This window comes from Fusarium falciforme, chromosome 6, assembly GCF_026873545.1.
Source record: "Fusarium falciforme chromosome 6, complete sequence".
Taxonomy (NCBI): Eukaryota; Fungi; Ascomycota; class Sordariomycetes; order Hypocreales; family Nectriaceae; genus Fusarium; species Fusarium falciforme.
In genome coordinates, this window is record NC_070549.1 from 1,439,481 (window position 1) to 1,462,389 (window position 22,909).

Below are 22,909 nucleotides of genomic sequence, written 5' to 3' on the forward strand. Positions count from 1 at the left end.
GTTGGGCCGATGGAGCATAGCGCCTCGTCAGGGAGGCCATGCCCGCGGCTGGGGCCAGCCAGGGGTACCACCCCTCTGCCATGTCCGTCATTCCCTTGCGGAGCCTAGCCGAACGTGAAAGAGGCACTGTGCCGTGCGTGTCTACATGGTTCGTTGTTCGTCGGCGACGGGATTGATGATTGCTTACTCGGCCGGCTCCGTACATTCGCGGAACACGTACCCTTCGTTTCCAAGTGCTGATCCAAGTGCTGACTGAGATTGACAGAGAGACCGTATTCAAGCCACACGGCTGATGGCAGCTCTCGGCCAATTCTCGATTCTTCTTCCAAGCCCCTGAACTATCGGGAGCTGAGATCGAGTCTCTGATGGCATGTTACCTGAGGCTCGACAACCTCAGTTTCATGCCCTTCCCTTCCCTTCCATTGTCAGCACCAGCCATCCCATCACGATCGGCAAAGCTAGGATACGAATTAATTGCCCAGCAATCATCAGTTTGTGTTTGACCTGTCAAGTCGCAATTACCCAGCCTGCCTCTTTTGTAACCCTTTTCCCTGCGAGAATTAACAACAGCCCAGCCTGGAAATGAGCCACTTTATCAGACTCGCTGTTTTGAGTGCTAGTGGCATTTTGATCCCAGCCCGCTAGCTCCCGCGCAAATCGAAGATGTTGATTGAATGCGTGGCCCTTTGCTAGGCTTGAATTGATATCATGACTAACTGACCAGGCATGGAAGACATGCTGGAACAAGACGTGACCTATGTCCTGGTTGGAACAATTGTCAAGGGCTATATCCCTGGATATCAGGAATTGACCTATCCGAAACCGCGCGCTTAGGTTCATGTCGGTTGATCAAAGTCACGCATTCTCTCCGGTACTTCCAAGCTGCTTTGCTTTGCCTGAACCTCCACTCGCTGGATGCTGCCGCGGATGCTGCCACCATCCATCTGGCGATAGGCACAATGCCCCCCTGGTCTTCAGCCAAGCTACCTAATCAAAGGCGCACCCCTGCGACCAATTAAACTCGCCCCTCCCCTAGCTGTTTGATTGCTGTCCCTGGGTGTCATGATGCCAGGGACCTCATGCGTCATGATTTCCCATGGCAGAAAAAAAAAAGAAGGCTGATGGGGCGCCCGGCAAGCCAAGACGGGACCAAGATGGAGACAGCAGCGGAGGCTCCAGCCCGAGTTGAAGCAGGAGACCTGTTCCTCTTTCTCACGTTTGAACGTGGTTTTATCGATCGGTCCGTCAATCCATCCCATCGTTCGAGCCCACCTGACTGGCCGGCCGGCCGGCCCCATCAAGCCCGTCCGACTTTCGCTTGGCAGGTGGTTCTCGATAACCAATTGCTCGAATTGTGATGCCGAGCTATCTCCCCACCGATGAATGGCATACACGTCGCCTAGGTAGTTGGTGAGGTGAGAGTGCAATGAGGATCGAACAAGGTACGGTGAGCCGTGGGCATTTTGCAGTCTCACTCTCCCTGGTCAATCACAGCTCCATTCCACCAGCCCTGTCATTTGTGGCGTTGCAGATATATCCGCATTAATGGAATAAAAAGACTCAGCAGGATTAGTTGAGACATTGCTCGCTAGGATTCATCAAGGATTGGTCTCATTCCGATCCTACAACTCATGCAATGGATTGAAGCAGCAGATAGGATGTAAGGGAGGCACGTGATGTCCTCACGTGCCGCTGACACCGCTCCTCTGCATTTTTCCACCTGTCTCATCCATCTTCTTGTGGTCGATAGTTCCTCAAACCAACCCAACAAGCTGGGGCTTTGCTTTTGAGGATGGGTTTTTGCCTAAAGACTCGTCCGGCTCGATGATGGCGCCACCACTTGTACCGATAGATCCCGCCTCCAGCCCCTTGCTGACTAGCGAAGAAAAGAGACGGCGCTCCGTCTCTTCCCGATGTCTTGCAAAAGCCAGCCTTCTTCACTAACAATTCTGCCCTCGAGGAAAAAGATTGATTCAGTCACGAGTCGCGATCGCAATGGCACGGCATCGGTCCTTATCCGATACAAGCTCGACCTGGACCGCCAATGGCCCAGACCGGCTCGGCCACGGGGGTTGCGATTCCCATGCCCATTCGCATTTGCGCGACAACGGGCGATTGGGCGTGTTGGGACAATGTGATATTGGGGGCGCATCTGATTCGTCCGTCACACGCGCCCCGGACAAGGGTTCGCCGAAGCTACGGAGGTGAGCGAATAGCCTGCGTCGGTCGAGCAAGCAACTGGCTTCTGAGAGGACGTCGCAAATCGTCAGGCTGAGGCGGCTGTGACAGAAACGGCACCAAGAACGGCATGCTTGAAAGAATTTGAGATCAAGTGATTTCAGAATGATAGCTCAGATGGCCAAGCAACATCCATCATCATTGATGCTAGGCATTGATGGTGATTCTGCTATCGACTTGTCGAGTTCCCTCAAGCCGTCCAGCCGACTAGATGCTTCTTCTACAGCCAAAGACGCAACCAGACAAAGGAATCCATGCAATACACCGCTATAGCCTTTGACTTCAACCATGGACGATTGGATCAAGATCTACCCCTCCATTTGCCCCTCCCCCACCAGCCGGTACCCTGAAGGATCGACGAACTGCGTCGTGCAGGCTCTCCTCGTGGTGTTGACTCTGACGCCTATTGCAGCCGTATTGATCGAGAATATAGCGCCTCATGTGCCTGCAGCGATGCATATTGTCCATTCTCGTGCCCTTGCCTCCATCCACGTGGGAGGCATTTCTTTCAAGTCCAAGTGTGACCATAACTGCGCGACAGAGAAAAGAGAGGCTTCCCGCCTCTTTCGATCGCTCGAGACTATGCTCGACAACAAATCTTTTAATCGATAAGCATTTGCTGCTGAAACTCGACATCATGCTCGCTAAAGCGCCTCTGCCGCAGTCGCGCTATCCAAGCCATGACCTCTCCAAGTTCCCGGATGCGCTCAAGGGGAAGCGCATTCTTCTCTGCACCGAGTCGTTCGGTCCGGTCAACGGCGTCAGTCGCACCACCTTGATGCTTGTAAATCACCTACGAGCTCATGGCGCTCAAGTTGCAGTGGTTGCGCCTCATAACCATACACAACACAACACCTTTACGCCGCCCCCGTCACCATCCATGTCTCCTGCGGACAAGCAGCCTGAAGTGCGGGTTACTGGGTACCCTCTCCCTTTCAACCCGGAACTTTCTATCGTCTATCCTGTGCGCAACTCGACACTCTTCACCAGAACGTTTGGTGACGACTCCCCTCCCGATCTGATCTACCTGGCGAGTCCGGCTAGCCTGGGCTTCCAGGTGATGCTGCAACTGAGACAACAACCCAAGGAGAAGCAGATCCCCGTCATTTGCAACTTCCAGACCGACCTTGCTGGATACTGCTCCATCCTCTTTCCTGCGCCGCTCAGCCATGTTGCTGTTTTTGCGTTCGCCGCCGTCCAGAGCTACCTGTTCCGACACCCCTCGGTCAAGACCATCTTTTACCCTTCGAGCTTCGTGAAGCGATATCTGGTAAAGCAAAAGGTGCAGGAAGACAAACTCGAGGTTCTGACACGCGGCGTCAACACCGAGCTGTTCAACCCCAAAATGAGGAGCGAAGAGCTGCGCCGACAACTGGCACCGAACGGCGAGATCATCTTTGTGACGGTCTCTCGTATCGCTGGCGAGAAGGGCTTTGACTTTCTGGCCAAGGCAGCCAAGGAGCTCGACGCCAGAGGGTTGGACTTTAAGCTCTACATCGTGGGCGGCAACCGAAACCCTGACGTGGAGAAAGAGGTGCAAGAGCTGTTTGATCCCTTGAGGGAAAAGGGCAAGGTCATCTTTGCAGGTTTTAAGGTCGGCGAAGACCTGGCAACTGCCTATGCCAGCGGTGACGTCTTTCTGCACTGCTCGGTGACGGAAACCTTTGGGCTCGTCGTGTTGGAGTCTATGGCTAGTGGCGTCCCAGTCATTGCCCGGGACGAAGGTGGTCCTTCGGATATTGTTCAACACGGAGACAATGGCTTCCTCATCCCGTCGGATGATCTCGACGGTTTCGTCACCAAGGCCATGAAGCTCGGCAGAGGCCATGCCCTACGTTCGCAGATGGGACAGGCTGCGAGGACTTATGCCTGCGAAGCTACATGGGAGAAGATCAACAACAAGGTCGCATGGCGTATGTGCGATACCATCTCAGAATGGAAACGCGAGCGAGCTAGGCCACTCAGCCGTCAACTATCCACCTTCAGCGCATCGACTGAGCAGCTCATCCCAATCTACGGCTGGCTCATGATGAATGATGCCATGCGTGACACGGTCACACGAGGAATAGTTGACGCGCGACTCATGGGTGGCCTGGGTATCATCCTCTCGTTCTGGATGGTGACAGGTTGGTACATGGTGTTTACAGAGTGCTTCCTCTGGGCCAAGGGTCGATTGAGGGACGTGGAGAGGAAGAAGGTTATTGCATAGATTAGAGGGACTCATTCACTATCGGCGTTGCCATGTATTTGCACTTTTGGGAGGAGTTGGAAGGAATCGGCGTTGACCATGCTTGGCCATCGATACCTTGTTGCATGAAGCTGGACGGTCCTTACAGGGTTGGGGTTTTTTGTTGCCCGGCAGTTTTTGACGGTGATATTCCTTTGCAGACTATATTAGCTTATGATACCAGAATCCTCTTATTCATGCGCCAATTGGGACGACGTCGCGTTGCATGGGTCGTGGGTTGGGGTTGCAACACCATACGATGTTGTTTCATGTATGAGACAATCATGCCACAGCATTGTAATAGAAGGTCGGGATGAAACCAGCGGTTACATGTGCATTCAGGTTTGGCTTATCAATTGATTCTATGGGATTTGTCTAGTAAAGTAGCTAGGGATGTAGGTAGTGAAGAAGATGAATTTACGGACCTGGTCAGGTCGGATATCAACTAGGAACAAAGAGTGCCATAATAAATCGGCGTAGACTAGAGAATAGGTTGAAGATGGTAAAAAAAAGAGTAATAGTAGGTAGTAGTAAAACAGACAACCGCTATGCATCTCGACAAAAGACAACTCGCTTTAATAATGACCGTCTAGCGGTCCTCCCTCTCAGCTTCCCCCTAGTCTTTGGCGCATTATATTGTCGGCCCCCTCGGCACGGAGACGGCCTGTCTCCGCTTGTACATCTCTGCATAGTTGAAACGCTCGTACGTGCCGAAGCCGACGGCGGCGACAAAGATGACGAGCCAGATGCTCGTGATGATGAGGCCGATGGGGAAGACCATGAGCTGAACGCCGGGGAGGACAAAGGCGACGGTGCCGTTCTTGAGGCCGGCGATCTGCTCGTCCACGGCGGCCTGGGCCCGCGCAAAGTCGGACATGACGACGTCCTGGGAGAAGACGCCTGTGAGGAAGGCGGCCTCGTTGATGGAGACGTTTGTGCGGATGGTGCCGCCGGTGCTGTTCTTTGCGGTGAGAGTGAGGGTTGGCATGATGATGTACTCGAGGTCGGCCCTGAATATGTTAGTATCCGTATGTGTAAAGTGAGGTGGAGGTTGAGTCTTACATAGTCATGTTGTCCCTCATCTTGTCTGGGTCAATTCTTCCAACAAACATGTAAGTTTGCATAAGCTCTGGACCAGCTTCTCTCTTTGTCATGCTCGCAACCTGTCCAACCATTCCCGTGCCGTTCATGTCCCTCGGGTCAATAGGCATGACGGTTGCGCCATCAAACGTGACTCCAACCTGAACATCCTCGGGGGCAACTGAAGCAAAACCACCCCTCGCCTCGGAAACCTTGAACAGTCGTAGGTCGGCCTCGAAAACTCCCGTCTTCATATCCAGTGAGGGCAGGTTGTAGCACACGCACGCGCCGGAGGGATTTGTGCTCTGGTGCAGGCCGCCGAGGACTTCACGGCATGCCTTGTTTGTGTCGGCGTTCCAGGCAGTGAGGTTGAGGGATCCATCCTTGGCAAGGGCCACGTTCGGCGCGGGGAGCTGATCGAGGGTCGAGTTTTCATCGCGGCCAGAGAGAGTGCTTGTGAGGAGGGAGATGTAGGGGCGGTTGAGAACATCGTCGGCAGTGCGTAGAACGATGTCGCCAACGAGAGATGATGCCGAGGCGGAGAGGGCGAGGAAAGCGGTTGCCGTGAGGCGAAGTGACAGGGCCGCAGCCATAGTTTCCTACTCTTTCTTTTGCTAAGAATTCTCCAATCAATCCGGTTTCGTCTCCTTCAATACGTGGTAGTTGTGAGTCAAATCGTTGGTGAGTGAGTTTCGTGATAAGTGTCGTAACGTCGATGAGCGCTCTCTTTTTTTTTTCAGCAAATCCAAATCCAGTTCCAATTAATCTGACAATTTAATTCCGTCCGGCGGCGAGAATTGAAGCTATCTCTTAAAGGATGATGGGCTTTGAGTAGTTGTACCAGACTTTTGAGGTGGGTATTGGGTATCTCGGATATAGCGAATGTGTTCGGATAAAAAAGGTCGCCAAGCAGGTCCACGACCAACGAGGATTAAGGTGGTAAAAAAAGACCCGAAGGAGGGGAAGAAGAGAATTAAAGATTGAAGATCAACACTGAGGGCAGATCGTGGCAAGAAAGAGTAAAAGTTAAGGACAAGGGGGGCAGCGGAAGAAGCGAGAGAAGAAGAAAAAAGAGGGACCAGCCCATGCAATACGCCGCTCGCCAAACGGTGGAAATCGTACCAGACCAAGACGGACGGACTATGATAAATGTAAGTCGGAGACCAAGACCATATACGAGATTGCACACTTCTCTTTCTGGGCTGGTAAAGAGGCAGAGGGGAGCGGCGTCTGGGGATGAAAAGGGCAATGGGGCCCGGGGGGCTTGTCACAGCAGTAGCCAGGGGTCGAATTCTCAAGCCAAACCGGAAGAGAAGGTTACCATGGTTGGATCGACTGACGGTGTGACAGGGACGGGTCGATGTTGATGCAGGGGTTTCTTGAGTTCGGGAAAGACGGAAAGGTTTCTTGGAGTGCCTAGTTTTTTGGGGCCTGGACCTGCATGTGATCTTTGAGAGCGTCGAGTTGAGCAGTTGATGTTATGTGGTTGGCTGAGATGAGTTGAAGATCGCTGTGGGCGCTTAAAGGGAACCCATACTGACATCATGATGGCCTCTTGACCTTGCGATACAGCACAAGACAGAAGAATTCAACTCGATGTCGGCACTCAAACAAATCTCTGTGTCTCGGCCTCTCTTCCTGAGGCGTATCGCTTGCTGTCGCATCATGGGCTGCAACTCACACACAACAACCTGAAGGCAACCTAGTGGCTGTGTCAGATCGGTTGGTGGCGACGGTTAGTCTACCGGGCTAGTGGGTATCGCCCTCCACTTGGGCAAGCGTGATGGCTCTCCGGGGTTCAGTTTGGTGGTTGTGGTGGATGGTGGTGTTTCAGGTTGGCCATGGGAGGGAGCTGGGCGAGCTGGTTGAGTGGAGGAGTTGGGGTAGGCTGAGCTGAGTTTGTACCTCTCAGAGTATACAGATTCAAGTGTTGATCAAGTATTTGAGTAAAGATCCCCAGTATCAAAAGCAAAGAGTACAATCTGGACGCTGATTCTGCACAGCATCATCACAATGCAATGCATAGACGGGAGGGAGGCCACCAGTTCGGCCTCCATCCAGTCCAGGCAGCCACAGGGGTCGCTTGGGCTGTCAGGGAGCGCTAGGGGCACCCGTCGCCCTGGGCCAGGGGTATCTTCCAGGGCTCAACCCCTGTTCCACATGGCGCCTCGCCCACTAACGGCCGGCCGGATTCCGCCTGACCACCAGCCCTGGGAGTTTTGTGTCTAATTGGTGCACAATCTTGAGCGTCCCTGTTGGCAATCAGTCCACTGCGAGTTGGCGATGGCTTCATTTTCTTGAATTGTTGGATGTTTTTCTTGAGCATTGGTATCTATCGTCGGTCACAGGATTCTTGAAAAATCCCAGCGCGCGCGGTTCGCGATTCCCATGTCGCCCGCATCTTGAAACACGGCCAGTGGCGATCCATGTCGTGCCGAACGTCCGTCTAGCGCCCAAGATGAGAAAGACGGGTCGAGTCAGTTTTGACGCTGTTGAATTCTTTCTTCTTCTCTTTCAATCTTGAGACGAGCGATGAGTGATTAGCATGTTCATGTGAGGCGCCAGTCGAGGCGAAAAAAAGTCGCCATGGCAGACGTAGCGTAAGACGGTGAAACAGTCTTGCAACAGGAACGACGACCTTCCGGTAACGACCACGACGGCTGCTGTGTCAATGGCCTAGACGGAACACTGATGAGAATTTTTCGAAGCAAAACGACCATCAAGTTTTGCTGAGAAACTCTTTAGCGAGCAGCTCGGAACGAAACTTGTGTCAAGGCCGTAACTAGTTTCCAGTCTCGCCGTTGCAGGCGCTTCGGTCCAGCCCTACGACTTAAAACTTGGCTTATAACTGTTGCCAAGGGCTGAGGTTGCTTCGATGCTACCTGGCTAAACACGTGAAGCACTGTGAAGCCATCGTCAAACCGTTAGCAGACAGCGACGAAACATGACGTCCCGCGGCTTCGGTTCAAAGGATTAGACATTAATTGTTCTGCATCGGCAATCTCGAGATCTCATCGCAAGTGCCGTTAGATAAACATGTTGAAGTGGGATCATGTTGAGAACCGAGATGGGTGGTGTGCCGGGATGCCTCTCAGCTGAATAGATAGGCAGATTCGAGGTGGTGTCATGGCAGCTTTCAGGCTATATAGCAACAAATGAGCACATCTATGAAGATTGTAGACTCTACAATCATCAACGGTTGCAAAATCCGAGCAGAATGGCATCACACGAAACCGCCGAGACAGAGCCTGAACTCTACTTTATGGATTTCAACGACGACAGGCCCGCCACCATCGTCCTCCTCCACGGCCTCCTCAACTCGCACATCGAGTGGTCTTTCGTGATCACTCACCTGGGCAACTACCACATCATCGCACCCGACCTCAGCGGTCACTCCCGGTCGCGGGACATACTACCCGCCGACATCGGTAGCTCGGCCGACCGTGTCGCCGCGCTGATCCGCCGGCACGCAAAGGGCGGCCGGGCCCACGTCGTCGGCCTCTCGATGGGCGCCTTTGTCACCCTCCGGCTCGGCCAGCGGCATCCGGACCTGGTGCTCTCGGCGTTTGTCACGGCCGGACACCCGATGGAGCGCCAGTGGGCGTGGGTCGTCGGACACCCGAGCATCACATACTACATGACCTTCTTCCTGCTAGAGCTCGTACCCGTCTGGCTGTACATGCGCGTGGCGACGGGTCGGGGCATGCGGCACCACGAGGGGCTGCTGTCGGAGATGCGGCGCAACAGGAGGTGGGAGGTGATCCGGACTGTGGACATGGGGCTGTTGGAGCTGACCTGGGAGGACGTGCGAAGCCTGCCGATGAGGACGCTGTCGATTGCGGCGGAGACGGTAGACGACGTCGAGGCGGTGAGGCGGATGGGCAGGGAGATGCCCGTGGAGGGATCCCTGGGCGCTGTGGTGAGAGGGGCGGTGCATACATGGAACCTACAGAAGCCCGAGCTGTTTGCGGAGGCCATCAAGGCCTGGGTTGAGGGGAGGGATCTGCCGGAAGGGATAGAGATTCTGAAGTGACATGGAAGCATCTTGTCAAGAGCGTCTCTTGTTCTGCTGCCTGTTCTCTTCTTGTCTCCTCAACTTGAGGCATTCATACGAGTCAGCTCTCTTTACCTATGAGGAGGTCGATATTAACAATGACAACCCGCAGGTCAATTCGACGACTAATAATGACACGAGTCAAGCAGCATTTACTTTTAAACCCTTCGTACAGATGCCACGCCAATGCACACTAAAGGCACATCATTCTCCAACGGCATCTACAGCTTCTTCCGCTCCCACTGGCCGCCCTCACCGACTTGGCTCGGATGCCTCACTGCATGTTCCGCGTGAGCCAGCACCTCTGCGGGCCTCCCCTCCCCCACCAACTCCCGTGTCCTCGCCCGCTGATTGAGAGAGAGGAGGGCATTTCCATGACAGCGTCGTACTGCTGCGCTGGCAGTAGCTTAATGGGAGGGGGGGACAAATCAACTGGCAACACAAATTAACATTTTCATGCCTCCTGTTGCGTCACGTGAGCTGACGGGAGCAAAGACTGGAGACTGAGCCTGCATGATGGCCCGTTAGCGCTTTGTTTTGGGTCGACGAGAAAGCTGCGCCTCCAAGTGAGAGGCTTGCTCCTGTCATCATCCCATTCTCTTGAAGGCTTCTCGAAAGAAGGTTTTGGGTTTCCTTTGAGAGGAAGAAAGACGAGACTGAGAAAGAGTGAACAAGAGATCAACCATGGCTGAAGTCACCTCCGAACCACAGGTCACCTTTGCCTCTGGCAGAGTTGGTGATGACGGCAAGGCCGACTCGCCGCCTGAGCTGAGGATCCTCCACTACAACGACGTCTATCACCTCGACCCTTCCAGCGCCGAGCCCGTAGGCGGTCTGCCTAGGTTCATCAACGTGTGCCGCGAGTACCAGAACGGAGAGCAGTATGAGGACCAGCCCAAGGTGCTGACCCTCTTTTCGGGAGACGTGTTCAATCCCAGTCTGGAGAGCACAGTTACAAAGGGTGGGTTGGAATGCTTCTAAATTCTATATACTAGGAGGAGGAAGCCAAGACTTATATATGCCCTCGCCAAGCATGGATGGCTTGCTAATCTAGGCTCAGGTCAACACATGGTTCCGGTGCTTAATATGATTGGAACGGACTGTGCTTGTGTAGGGGTGGGTAAGTCATACCACCCTTGACCGACCCGACAACTGACCACCCTCTATAGAACCACGACTTTGACTTTGGCGTCAAGCAGTTTGAGAGCCTCTCGAGCCAGTGCAACTTCCCCTGGCTCCTCGCCAACGTCATCGACCCGGACCTGGGCGAGGAGATTCCTCTTGGAAACGCCAAGAAGACGCACATGCTCACCACCTCCAACGGCATCAAGGTTGGTCTCATCGGTCTGGGAGAGCGTGAGTGGCTTGAGACTATCAACAGTCTTCCTCCCAACCTCGAATATCGGTCCGCCACGGCCGTTGCCAAGGAGCTTGTCCCGCAGCTGAGGGAGCAGGGCGCAGAGATCATCATCTGCCTGAGCCATCAGCGAGAGCCCAACGATGATAAGTTGGCCCAGCAGACTGAGGGCCTCATTGACATTATCCTCGGAGGTCATGATCACTACTATGCTCACAATTTTATCAACGGAACTCATGTGCTGCGTTCTGGAACTGACTTTAAGAACCTGAGCTACATCGAGGCTCGGAGAAAGCCTGACGACCCTACGAAATGGGACTTTGACATCTGGCGACGGGACATCACCTCCTCCATCGAGGAGGATCAACCTACTCTGGAGCTAGTTGATGAGCTCACATCCAAGCTGAACAAGTCTCTGGCCAAGCCAGTTGGATGGACAGCCACTCCCCTCGACGCGCGATTCAGCACCGTCCGCACCAGAGAATCCAATATCGGCAACTTTGTCTGCGACGTCATGAGACAGCACCACAACGCCGACTGCACCATCATGGCCTCGGGTACCATCCGCGGCGACCAGATCTACCCTCCCGGAGCGATCCGCATCAAGGACATCACGACGTGCTTCCCGTTCGAGGACCCCGTCGTGCTGCTCCGCGTCACGGGGCAGGCCATCTTTGACGCGCTCGAGAACAGCGTGTCCATGTATCCGGCGCTCGAGGGCAGGTTCCCCCAGGTGTCCAACATTCGCTTCGAGTTTGATCCCTCGCGGCCGAGGGGGAACAGGGTGCTCTGGGCGGATATCTGTGGGGAGCCGTATGATCCGGAGAGACTTTATGTTCTGTGCACTAGAGGCTACATGGGACGTGGAAAGGGTAAGATTCGATTCACATCGAGTAGCTACAACATACTGACAGTGCGATAGATGGATTCACCAGTCTGCTGGTCAAGTCCGAGGGCGGCGAGTGCGAAGAGATCATCGAGGAGGAAAACGGCATCCTCATCTCAGCCATGCTCCGACAGTACTTCATGGGCCTGCTTACCGTTGGCAAGTGGAAAAACCTGGCCCAGCACTGGGTCAACGTGGCCGAGCGTTGCGAGACTCCCATGTCACCCGTGAAGACGTCCTTCAACGTCGACTTTCCCAGCCTTACCTCTCTGGCCAAGAAGCTTCCCGAGGAGGAAAAGACCGAGAAGCCTGCCGCCAAGGATCCTTGGGGTCGGTTCCTCAAGAGGCGATTCAGCATCAATGTTAGACCTCATAATGAGAATGACGGCGATGAAGAAGCGGTAGAGGAGAAGGAGAAAGAGAAGGGGGAGGAGCCTGAAGAGGAAGAGCACGAAGATCCCGCAGCTGTCAGACTCGACTTTGAGATCCTCATTATGCGCAAGTACTGGGCAAAGTGGGTTCTCAAGGCAGGCGTCAAGGCGAGCGTCTGCGATCCTCTTGACATCACAGTCGATTGGACACGATGCATCGCTCCAGTGACGGATGGAAGAATCCTCATGGTTGGTGCATAGAGTTACAACTTGATCTTGTGAATAAAAATAAACAAACAAGGGCGCGGCATAAACATGGGGCCTGTTGGATACGACGAAAAAAATGTGCAATTCGCCGAGTGTATTTATGATTTCTCATATCATGAGACTATATACAAGGACATGAGAAATATGTACAAAGATCTTGTTCTACATGAGAATACGCGCAATGTGTAGAAATGCGCTGCCTCTCTGGAACAACCGTACTACAAACACCGTCAGTAACGTGCCCTTTCTTGACGTGCCAAGCTTATTCAGCTCGACTCAGTGGTGCACTTTACATCCAGTCTTGGTTTTGGTTGCTCCAGATGACCTTCATGGAGGCGAGCACTTTCCGTTGGTGCAGACGAGGTCGTCGGAGCAGTCATCGAGAGTCTTGCAAGCAGCGCCTATTATTGTGTCAACACATATTCACTCTTTCAGTTACGGGTACAACATACCTTGGCAGTGACCGGGCCAGGAGCAGGTAGGAGGGGGAGTAGTACCGCCGCCACCGCTGGAGCTTCCGATACGCTTGATCAGCTTGTCACCCAGGGTGGTGATGCTGGACTGGAACTCGTCAAAGTTCTTGGCCGTCCACTTGGCGCCCTTGGCTCCGGGGACGGCGTCGCTGCCGGGGAAGGCGATGTACAGGACGTCGTCCTCGCTGTGGCCAAAGTTTCCGTTCATCGACTTGCCAAAGCAGGCCGTGGCGAGCGAGATGGACGCCTCTCCGACCACGGGGTAGTCGCCATCGTCGCCGTTTTCGTCACCCCAAATGCCGTAGAACTAGAGAGTGTAAGCTGGTATCTTGCTTTCCTCAGAGGGAGACTCACCATCTTGTTGCCGCACACGACAGCCATGACACTAAGAGGCTTGATGCCATGCTTCTCAGGGTCAAAAGTCTTCCAGCCAGACTTGGTACCTTCGTTACCAAAGACAATGTACGGGTGGATGTTGGCGTCGAGATCCTTCTGCGACGTGCCGTACGACTCGAGAACCCACTGGAACGAGGTGACGGACTGGGTATCACCAGAAGAACCGCAGCGGCCGTCGTCGGCGGGGCTGCCTTGGATGCCGTCGCAGTCAATGTCCATGTTGACGAGCTTGCCGTTCTTGCCCTGGAGGTAGATGACGTTGTAGTCCTTGACGTGGTCGCCGCAGTACGAGTAGGCTAGAGTGGTCAGCGTATGTGTGAGAATCTTACAAGAGGTACATACTGCCAGAGTCGCCATCGCTGCTGTAGAAACCAGTAGCTAGAGTGCTCTTGCAAGAGCCCTGCTTGATGATGCTGTCCTTGAAGCTCTTGACATTGGCCGGGACGTCGCGTCCAGAGACGGACGCGGCGAGGAGGGACGCCAGCAGCGTGTTTCGAAGAGAGGGCATTGTTTACAAGCAACCACAGATGAAGCTGAATGATTGAAGAAACAGGTTCTCGACAAAAACGAGGGCCTCTGGTCTTATTTAACACGAGGAACGGATCATCGGGGCGCAGCTTTATTAAAAACCGCCCATTTCATCATGTATGTTTCAGCTCAGCCTTACGTCGCATCCACTCTCCCCTGTCCCTAGACGACGATCCATTCAAGTCATCACGTTTATGCAGTGGGCGGTCAGTGTCTGTCCAATCTTTAATAGAGATGGCTCAGCTGGGCTTACGCCAAGGATGGGGTCCATCGGGATCTAGAAGCCCGTCAGCGGGAAGAGGGGAGTAGCTGCTGTACGGTCGCAATGTTTAGCCTGTTTTTGATCTACTACCTTCTAGACTTGGCGATCTGATGGGACGAGAATATATCAATCTCATGTTTTTGTTTGTAACGTAGGAACGAGGCGATACCACTGAAGTGTGGTGGATGGTAGCCCTGAAATCTCACCATGAAACGAGCTTCCTCAGCTGGAAAGAAGCCTTTTGTTTCACGAGATGGGATGACCTGGTACCGCAGGAATGTAGTGCAAGCCTAGCCTAATCCGCCAGGGAACGGAGCTGGAAGCATAAACATGATCCGAGAGATGTTGACCCGTCGTATTTAAATCCAGTCACAACGCAAAAGAACCTCTTAATGTGGCCTCTGCGTTCTGGGATCGGCCGCGACCTTGTTCATGCATATGCGCTGACCATCTTTTTTCTACCCCGGTCAGCACCTTGAGCGGTTAAAGGCCGTGTTTCTGCATGTGTCACTAAAAGGATCGAGTCGACATTCAGCTCTAAATTGCAATTACCAAATTGGTTTGTTTTGCAGCCAAAGTCAGCACCCTGAAGTGTTGGGCCATCAACGCCTTAGTAATCGTTCATATGTACATTTATACAATCAATGAATAAATACACAAAACCCTCGGACTCGAGAATGCGAGCAAAATGAAACTCAAGTCTCGTTTGGCCAATGGCGATACTTCATTTACAGGGTAGCTTCTCTTCGTCCGCTTCGGCCTCCGCGCGCTCGAGTTAGCGAGCCTCAAAGTCTCCACTCTATATCAAAACCTCCATGTAATTCCCTTCAACTTGTCCGTAGGATGAATGAATGACGAATTCATTGATTGTGAAGGCTTAGAAATAGGTTTGAAGAGTAATGGGTTCGGCCGGATGTCGACCGTAGACTTGAGGTATAAGAAAGAAGCTGGGAGGGAAAGGTAGAGGCAATCAATTCAGCATCAATTCATTCATCCGTGTAAATCATCTACTGCATCATGTCCGCCAACCTCAAAGACCAGGCTGCTTGGGAGGCCAGTCCTCTTGCCTTCCTCTCCCGCCAATTCATCCAAAACGTCCCTAAAATCCCCTCAACCGTCGACCTCACCGGCCAAACTGCCCTCATCACCGGCTCAAACGTTGGTCTAGGCTTTGAGTGCGCAAGACAGCTCCTGGCCCTCAACCTCTCACACCTAATCGTCGCCATCCGATCCCAGGCCAGGGGTGATGCTGCGGCAAAGAAGCTTCAGGATGAGTTCCCTCGCGCCAAGATCGAAGTGTCCCTCGTCGACATGTCTTCATACAAGTCTATTCAAGCCTTTGCCAAGAGATGCGAGTCACTGCCTCGGCTCGATATTGCCATCTTGAACGCTGGCTTGAGTCGACCTCGATTCGAGAGGGCCGAAGAGACAAAGCATGAGATGACCTTTCAAATCAACTACCTCTCCACTGCCCTCCTCGCCCTACTTCTCATCCCAATCCTCAAGGAGAAGCGCGGTACATCTTCCCCCGGACGTCTGGCTCTTGTTGGTTCAGATATGTCATACTGGGCAAAGTGGGAAGAAACCGAAAAGACCATCTTCAGCGTCCTCGACGACGCATCCAAATTTGAGAGCACCACGGCTTACAAACTGTCCAAGCTCTTCCTCCTCATGTTTGTCGACAAGCTGGCCCGCCTCGTGCCCGCCGAGGAGGTCATCATCAACTTTCCCAACCCCGGAGCATGCAGAGGAACCCAGTTTGGAGCCGAAGGTCGCTCCAAGCTTGCCGGAATCATGTTCAAGATCGTTTCACACATCATTGCAAGGCCGACTTCTACTGGTGCTAGGCAGTATGTGGATGCTGTCACGGTCAAGGGTGTGGAGAGTCATGGATCGTTTGTGGGCGAAGGAAGAGTGAAGCCGTAAGCATCTTCCTTTCCTGATCATTAATTAAGCAATGTGCTAACTTGATGATAGACTTGTCCCCATGATGTACGAGGAAGCTGGCAAGGCTCTTCAGGAGGCGGCTTGGGCCGAGACGATGAACGAGTTGAGCTTTGCGAACCCCAAGAAGATACTCGAAGGTAGCGGTTAGAGTGTACCATCCAAACATATTTCTTATTTGTCGATACCTTTAGTTCGAATCCATCCTGTAACAAGTTAGCATGAATAGACATGTAGTTATTGTGTCACTTGACTTCTACGTGATGTGTTTGTGTGCACGGCTTGAGCGTTGAGCCCGAATAAAGACACATGGTAGTTCCACGAAAGGATGCATAGAAGAATAATAGAAATCTCCTAATCTGAGAGAGAAGGGTCGCTTTTACAGCCCAACTTCTATTCAATATTTATCCGTTCAACTTCCCTCATCTAGGTACGCGGGTACGCCTCCCCCCTTCCACTGAAATTGATCTTCCCATTACCCCAACATTACATCATGAGCCCATGTGTGTCCGTCGTCCCTCAAGATCGGGGGTTGAGCCCTTGGTCGCGAGTGCTCAGACACAGCCGTGTTTGGGAGGACATCCCATCCCATTGCGTCCCACTTGTCCCATCATCAAACCATGGACCGCGGAGTCTCTGGTCTCTGCGTATTCGGATCGTTAACAGAGTATCGAGGCGTAGAATCTCGGACGCGATATCTCGGGAGCAGCCCCCTTTCCTCCTCTCCTCTAACCACCGCTCTCCCGGGAGAAGTCAAGGGCTGTAGTTCAACACCCCCAAGCCCATCACCCGGGAACCCCCTCGTGGACTGACCATTCTTCCCGGGCTTACGTCGTGCGCTTAACCAGCAGTATAGGCAGAGACCGAGGGCCCCTCCGCCGCACATGGCAAGGAAGACGGAGCCATACGCAAATTTGCGTAGCACGCTGTTTGAGTGCAACAGTTTATTATAAGACTGAATCAGTTCGTTGTACTCGTGTTCCACTCTTCGGTAGGCCCAGTCCATCTTAGAGTCTTCCGTAGAGGTTGCGATGTATTTGTCGGGTACTTTTGTCGGCACCGTAGGTCATAGGCTTTTGGGCGAGTCTTTAGGGTTTTCTATCATTATTGTCAGTTCGAACCTCTTGAGGGGAAGGATGTTCTTGCTCCTACGTTTTGGAAAAGGAGATTGACCCGAATGAAGCTGTTGAGGGGGTAATGACAAACCCAACTCGGCGTACCTAGGATTAAGAATCCATTGTGTTCAAGTCACGGGAAACTGTGTCATGAACCTTGTTCAAGTTTTAACTTTTATTCAATCTCTTCTTTATCGCCGAAGGCGCAGTGGGTGGCATAGATCTTGCCTCCTGTACTCTCAGCCTTGCATTAGGAGGCGTCGCCATCTGCATAATGGTAGTTGCTTGACAGGTACCCGGGGGAAGGGCTCTTAGTACAAGGAATGGGGCGTCCGCGAGTAACAAGGACGAAGATACCCTGGAGGTTTGCCATATCGTTGCTCCAAAAACACGCAAGACCCGTCAGAGTCAAACCTGGTGGGAGGACCACCTCAGGCCTTCAGCAACCGGTTCCGTCTGTGTAAGTGGGGACCAGTGCCATCACATTACAACCAGTGTACCTACCCAAACTGGCGGATGAGTACAAGCGGCTTGAAGGACTGAAGATCAACCTTGGGGAAAACTTCAAGACATTCCTGTTCCGTACTAAACCTTGATGAAAGTCACGACCTGACCCCGTCGTTTAAAGACCTTGAACTCAGCACTCACATTGCCTTGCTTTGTCGCCTAAATCTGCCTCGCCGGCGATCCTATACCACTTCGACAACCTATAGGCCCTCCGCCCCTCCCGACGAGGCAATGAACCACCTCGCGACAAGAAAGCGCCGAGATTCTCTGGGAATATGGCCACATGTCGGAGTCGGGAGATCTCAACGTACCTTTTCTCTCATGCATAGGGGCATGTGCATTTTCCTAAAAGTTAATCTAATTTAGGAACTCATGTACACCCCAAACGGTGTAATATTGAATTATGTAATAACAAGGTACTCGTCCTAAACACCAAAAGACGGATGCTGGGACTCATAGAGGATGGTGGTCGAGTTTTCATAACTTGACGTTGACAAGAAGCTCAGCATATAATACAGCTAGAGGAGCTGGTATATAGGGCAGCATTAATACAGAAGAAGTTCAAAAGTATTGGAGGAAATAAAAGCCTAAACTGAAACTCGGGGTCTCGGTATAAAACTTTTGCTTTATCCTTAAGACAAGGTAGAGACTCGCATTACACTCAACCTCAAGTTCCATAACAACGGTCAAATCCCAACAAAAATAAGAAAAGTCTCAAGTGAGACCGAAACCTACAAGTAAAAACCTTGATAAATGATCACAATTACCTGGAAAGAATTAATATAAAGCCTCGCCCTCAGCTTGCCTTGCTCCCGTCTGCCACTCTTGACCAAACCTGGCCACATCTCTTTCCAAAGATGCTTTCCCGACGACTCCTTGCTGAACCAAAAACAAGCACCATCTTTGACACCACGATGCGCGTCACCGAGACCACACCTCTCTTGAGCGAACCATCCTCCTCGCGCCCCGATCACACCCAAGTCGAAAACCCGGGCAAACACAACTACATTCTCTGCCCCCATGCCCCTAGTCATCACTTCCACATCAATTTCGTCGTTCCTCAAAGTGCCACGGATGGTGACCAAGACTCCTCCGACGGGCGCTTGTCGGTCATCCCAGAAGAGGATGAAGAGCGGATCAGCCCGAACGAGGAACCCGACGACTTGATCCGGGGGCTGAATACGGGGACAGACAGCTCGGATGAGGAGTTGGATGTGCCCCAGGAACGGACTGTCTACTTGCAGCCGGTCATGGTACCAATTGTCGTCCACCAAAGAAGCGGGCAAACCCTGGAGGACGAGGATACGTGTGAGGTGGGATGCGTCTCACGATTTTGTTGGCCGCTCATGAGTCTATTCCGTGCACTCGACAACGCCCCGGACGAACAAGACGGTCCCCGGCCGCCGGCCCCACTATCGGAGGCCGAGGATTCGGATGCTGAATTCGCAGACGACGAACATTCAAGCACCGAATCTTCGGCTGCCTCGAGCACTTTGACACCGCACATGGCACTCTTGATGCCCGGGGTGAGAGTATACGGGCAGTCATCGCTGTGGTCTCAAGTGTTGGTTTCATCAGTTTAGGTTGCGGAGTATGAGAGTTGTTGGCGTGGTTTCGGCGTCTTTTTGGCCAACTTATTCACAGGTCATCGCTGAGTTTCGGCGGTTGGTATTTTCTGATGAGCGGCTTTTGAAGTTTCGGTTCTAGGCGTATTTGGTACTTGTTATGAGGCATTGTGAGATACCCTGGGCATATTACGACACAACTAGGAGTCGTCAGTATGTTTGCATTGGATGCCATCTTCAAGCCTGGCGTTATAGCATGAGAGGCAATAAAGAAGCTTTTGTAATAAAAAACTTGGGTAATCATCAAAGCGGCCGTGATAATACAAGAACCCTTGACTCTTCCCGCAAAAGGAAACTCGTCTCTCTTGGATCTGTACAAGGATCCATCCTCGAACGAGTCCACATTAAAAGAAAAATAGACAGCAACACCCCCCAAACAACAATAGACTCCAACGCTCATTGTACAAAAACAGGGACGGATCCGATAACAGCAGTAGACTAAGTTACATGGGTACAGGGAAGAAGCTAACCTTTCTTTTTACATCTTGAGCAGGGCATCATTATCGATGATGCGGTCCTTCCAGCCCTCGCAGGCCACCTTGACATAGGCCTTGGCTATCTGCGGCACGTCAACACCGTTGCTGGACCGGCTTCCAACGAGCCTCCGCTTCTTCGGAGCGGCGTCCCCCGTGACGATGGCAGCCGGCCGCAGGATCCAGGTGCTAAAGACATCCGGGTGAGAGTCGGCCACCTCGCAGAGGGTCTTTTCCGCCTCAGTGCGCGGTTTCCGCGGATCTCCAAGGAAGAGCAGCGGCTTTGAAGAGTGCCGGTCGGCGCTCTTGTTGCTGCAGAATACAAAGCTGAACTTTTGCCCCGGGGGTAGCTTGGCGGCGATGCGCTCGCTCATGGCCTTGGCGGCGGCGAGAGGCAGCTCGACGTTGACGTGGTGAAGAGATGCCTTGTCGTTGTTGAGCTGATCTGGACGACCTCCAATGGCCCTATTTTTGATGTGTTAGTGTGAAATGAACATTGGTAATGGACGAATGCATCAAGTGAGGGAGCGCCAAGAAGGCGGCGTCTTTCGCCAAGATGGATCGATTGGGGGAGGGGCGTCCTCTCACCATAGACACGCAGAAGAGCCCTCAAGGCGGCTCAAAAGATCATCCGAGTAGCGCGAAAAGTCCTGAAGCATCACGACGTCTGCCTTGGGGTGGCTCTCAATGTCCATGGACACGGCCCTCCGGGTGAGGATGACGACCTTTGTGATGCGAGGGTCCGCGAGGCACTGCTGCACAATCTCCCTGCCCACCAAGCCGGTGGCTCCCGTCACGATGACCTTCATGGCTGGAGTTGTGCGCGACTGCGCGCGATGACGAGAACGTGAGTTTTTCGATTCGAGTTTGTTGTTGTTTGGGTGAGGCCAGGCTAATCGAGGGGGTGAAATTGAATTGAAGCCACTCAGATTTCCACGGGACGGGGGGTTAAAGATTTGCGACGGGAATAACAGCCCCGAAACTTGGAACAGAAAAGTAGCGGCTGAGAGACGGGATGAATGTCATCGGTGCAGGAGGATTTGAAGGGAACGGGCGGGAATGGATCGATCTCCACGAGACGGAAAAATAGAGACGTCAGGAACCGAACAGAAAAGGAGCCCACTCCAAGTCAACTCGTTTGCAAGTTCCGTTCCCCTTGCCTTCCCTGATGCTGGCTATAGTGGTGGTGAGTGGTTCGAGCCCGCTGCCACTTGATCCCTGCTCCACGAGGCTTGGCGTCTTTTCGGGGGGCGGTCAGTCGATGGGTTATAACCTACCCAGCCTTGTTTTCTTGGTGATGACGTGCTGTATGATCGATAAAGACACAATATCTGATCAAGAAACGCAACGGGAAAACATGCCCTCATATAACAATACTTTCCCTTGTCTACTCCCTTGAGCCTCCCGCGCCCCCCGGATCAGAAATCTCGGGATCCGGCAAACTTGGCGCCCGGCTATGGCACGGGGATAAAAAGTTGACGAGACGACTGAACGGTGCTTTCCATGTCCCGATGCCGATTCAAAATCTCATGCCAAAAAAAAAAATGACGGAGTGACCTCGTCTGTCTTGTCCATTGGCCAGCCCGTGTCTACAAATGTTGATCAGGTGGAACCTGAATACGGATAAAAGAGATCCATATCCATTGCCAAGAAACATCTGTCATGAACATTGTAGATATTCCTTCATGACAAATCTCAATAGTTAAAAAGACCGGCACCGCCTCTTCCGCTGTCAAATAACTCTAGGTCCCCCTCAAGATAAACTGATCGGATTCACGGCAAACATCCATATCCCAAACCCCAACATGCCTCTACCCCTAGAGCCCTAGTCCTTCCCCCATCATGTGCCGATCATCCGTTATTGCCGAGTTTCCATACCCCCCCAAGTCGATCATCTCCCATCTATTTGTTCCTTCCCTCAACAAAAACTCCACTCCCTCTCAAACCGTTGCATCGAGGAAACGCACGCGACAACCCAGCTAGTTAGAGCGGCTAGATGCAGCCGAATGGAAACAGAAGAGAAAAAAAATTGAAATTGAAACATGACAAACCTTTGAATAAGCTTCTATCATCTTCAAACTTGGGCCCGCTTCTCCCCCCCCTCGGCGCCGATATCTCTCCGTTTTCGGCCCCGAGCTCCGGAGCCGGGAATACCCTCACCGGGAGAGTGGGGAAGGTGAGACAGTTTGGTCACGATAGCTTCTCTGTTGTGGATCATGCTGCGAGCCTATCTGTGGTCGTACCTGCGTCAAGTAGGGGTTTCATTCATCAAGATGAAACCATCACAGCATCTCACAAAGTCCATTTCATCGTGAATCGCCCATCAACAATAGTCATAATTTCACTGCCATCCTACCTACGTACTTGCTCGACTCCCCTCCAACTGCTCAGCCGCACTCTTACTCCTAGGATTATCCTCCTTTCCATACAGATTATCGTCCCCGCCTAGCTGCTCAATCTCACGCTTGCTATTCTCCTTGCTGACCTGGCTCGTGTCTATAAATAGTCCATGTCAGACGCAAACACACAACAAAAAGAGGCAGTCTTCTTACTGGGGTTGGACAGGTTTGCCTTGTGTCCTTGGATCTTGTGGGAGATTTCCTCGCCGCCCTGGCGAAGTTCCTGCATGTCATTTGAGATGACGGATCGGTCTCCAGCTGAATTCATTTTGATGGTTTCTTGCTTGGTTTCTTTTTGTTTTGTTTTGATTACATCCAAATGTCCGAGAACGATGCAAGGCAGTCCTTTTATAACAGATGCACAACCAAGTTTCGTGTCATCCACAGCATCATGACGTCGATTCTTCCAACAAAACAATGCATCGCGGGGAGTTATGTCATCGCGATCAAACACGTCTTCCTTGTTGGAGAGTGTCACGCGCGCCATTACCAAAGTCCTCACAGCAACAAACATCCAACTCCTCTCTCATAGGTAATTTTATGCAAAAATTCAGCTAAATAATAGAAGAAACATCATCAGCTTTTTCTTTTCCCTAGTTCTGTTGTTTGCTATTATTATTTTTTATTACGCCTCACCCCTGCTTGGCCTGCGTCACGACCACTTGTGCCAGTACCAAAGTCCCAAAGATGCGTCCCAGCGCTCATCT

The 22,909-nt window shown here is 52.5% G+C and overlaps 9 protein-coding genes across 9 annotated transcripts; 5 read left to right on the forward strand and 4 right to left on the reverse strand.

The window, feature by feature from the left end:
* Positions 1 to 2,677: 2,677 nt before the first annotated feature.
* Positions 2,678 to 4,447, forward strand: NCS54_00799500 (Hypothetical protein; the record flags this gene model as incomplete). The annotated part of the gene is made up of 1 exon (XM_053153396.1): positions 2,678 to 4,447. The coding sequence occupies one exon, from the start codon at positions 2,678 to 2,680 to the stop codon at positions 4,445 to 4,447; it is 1,770 nt and encodes a 589-aa protein (XP_053009371.1).
* Positions 4,448 to 5,096: 649 nt separating this feature from the next.
* NCS54_00799600 (Hypothetical protein) lies at positions 5,097 to 6,138 on the reverse strand (the record flags this gene model as incomplete). The annotated part of the gene is made up of 2 exons (XM_053153397.1): positions 5,097 to 5,475; positions 5,528 to 6,138. 2 exons carry the CDS (start codon positions 6,136 to 6,138, stop codon positions 5,097 to 5,099), a joined length of 990 nt encoding a protein of 329 aa, XP_053009372.1.
* Positions 6,139 to 8,762: 2,624 nt separating this feature from the next.
* NCS54_00799700 (AB hydrolase-1 domain-containing protein) lies at positions 8,763 to 9,578 on the forward strand (the record flags this gene model as incomplete). Its single annotated transcript, XM_053153398.1, has 1 exon — positions 8,763 to 9,578. One exon carries the CDS (start codon positions 8,763 to 8,765, stop codon positions 9,576 to 9,578), a length of 816 nt encoding a protein of 271 aa, XP_053009373.1.
* A 705-nt stretch (positions 9,579 to 10,283) lies between these two features.
* On the forward strand, positions 10,284 to 12,474 carry NCS54_00799800 (Hypothetical protein; the record flags this gene model as incomplete). Its single annotated transcript, XM_053153399.1, has 4 exons — positions 10,284 to 10,560; positions 10,660 to 10,715; positions 10,769 to 11,828; positions 11,879 to 12,474. The coding sequence occupies 4 exons, from the start codon at positions 10,284 to 10,286 to the stop codon at positions 12,472 to 12,474; spliced, it is 1,989 nt and encodes a 662-aa protein (XP_053009374.1).
* A 333-nt stretch (positions 12,475 to 12,807) lies between these two features.
* Positions 12,808 to 13,857, reverse strand: NCS54_00799900 (Endo-chitosanase; the record flags this gene model as incomplete). Its single annotated transcript, XM_053153400.1, has 4 exons — positions 12,808 to 12,881; positions 12,933 to 13,260; positions 13,308 to 13,645; positions 13,692 to 13,857. 4 exons carry the CDS (start codon positions 13,855 to 13,857, stop codon positions 12,808 to 12,810), a joined length of 906 nt encoding a protein of 301 aa, XP_053009375.1.
* A 1,299-nt stretch (positions 13,858 to 15,156) lies between these two features.
* NCS54_00800000 (Hypothetical protein) lies at positions 15,157 to 16,234 on the forward strand (the record flags this gene model as incomplete). Its single annotated transcript, XM_053153401.1, has 2 exons — positions 15,157 to 16,061; positions 16,117 to 16,234. The coding sequence occupies 2 exons, from the start codon at positions 15,157 to 15,159 to the stop codon at positions 16,232 to 16,234; spliced, it is 1,023 nt and encodes a 340-aa protein (XP_053009376.1).
* Positions 16,235 to 18,562: 2,328 nt separating this feature from the next.
* NCS54_00800100 (Hypothetical protein) lies at positions 18,563 to 19,288 on the forward strand (the record flags this gene model as incomplete). The annotated part of the gene is made up of 1 exon (XM_053153402.1): positions 18,563 to 19,288. The coding sequence occupies one exon, from the start codon at positions 18,563 to 18,565 to the stop codon at positions 19,286 to 19,288; it is 726 nt and encodes a 241-aa protein (XP_053009377.1).
* A 520-nt stretch (positions 19,289 to 19,808) lies between these two features.
* On the reverse strand, positions 19,809 to 20,612 carry NCS54_00800200 (NAD(P)-bd-dom domain-containing protein; the record flags this gene model as incomplete). The annotated part of the gene is made up of 2 exons (XM_053153403.1): positions 19,809 to 20,268; positions 20,392 to 20,612. 2 exons carry the CDS (start codon positions 20,610 to 20,612, stop codon positions 19,809 to 19,811), a joined length of 681 nt encoding a protein of 226 aa, XP_053009378.1.
* Positions 20,613 to 22,159: 1,547 nt separating this feature from the next.
* NCS54_00800300 (Hypothetical protein) lies at positions 22,160 to 22,470 on the reverse strand (the record flags this gene model as incomplete). The annotated part of the gene is made up of 2 exons (XM_053153404.1): positions 22,160 to 22,299; positions 22,356 to 22,470. 2 exons carry the CDS (start codon positions 22,468 to 22,470, stop codon positions 22,160 to 22,162), a joined length of 255 nt encoding a protein of 84 aa, XP_053009379.1.
* Between the last annotated feature and the right edge of the window lie 439 nt (positions 22,471 to 22,909).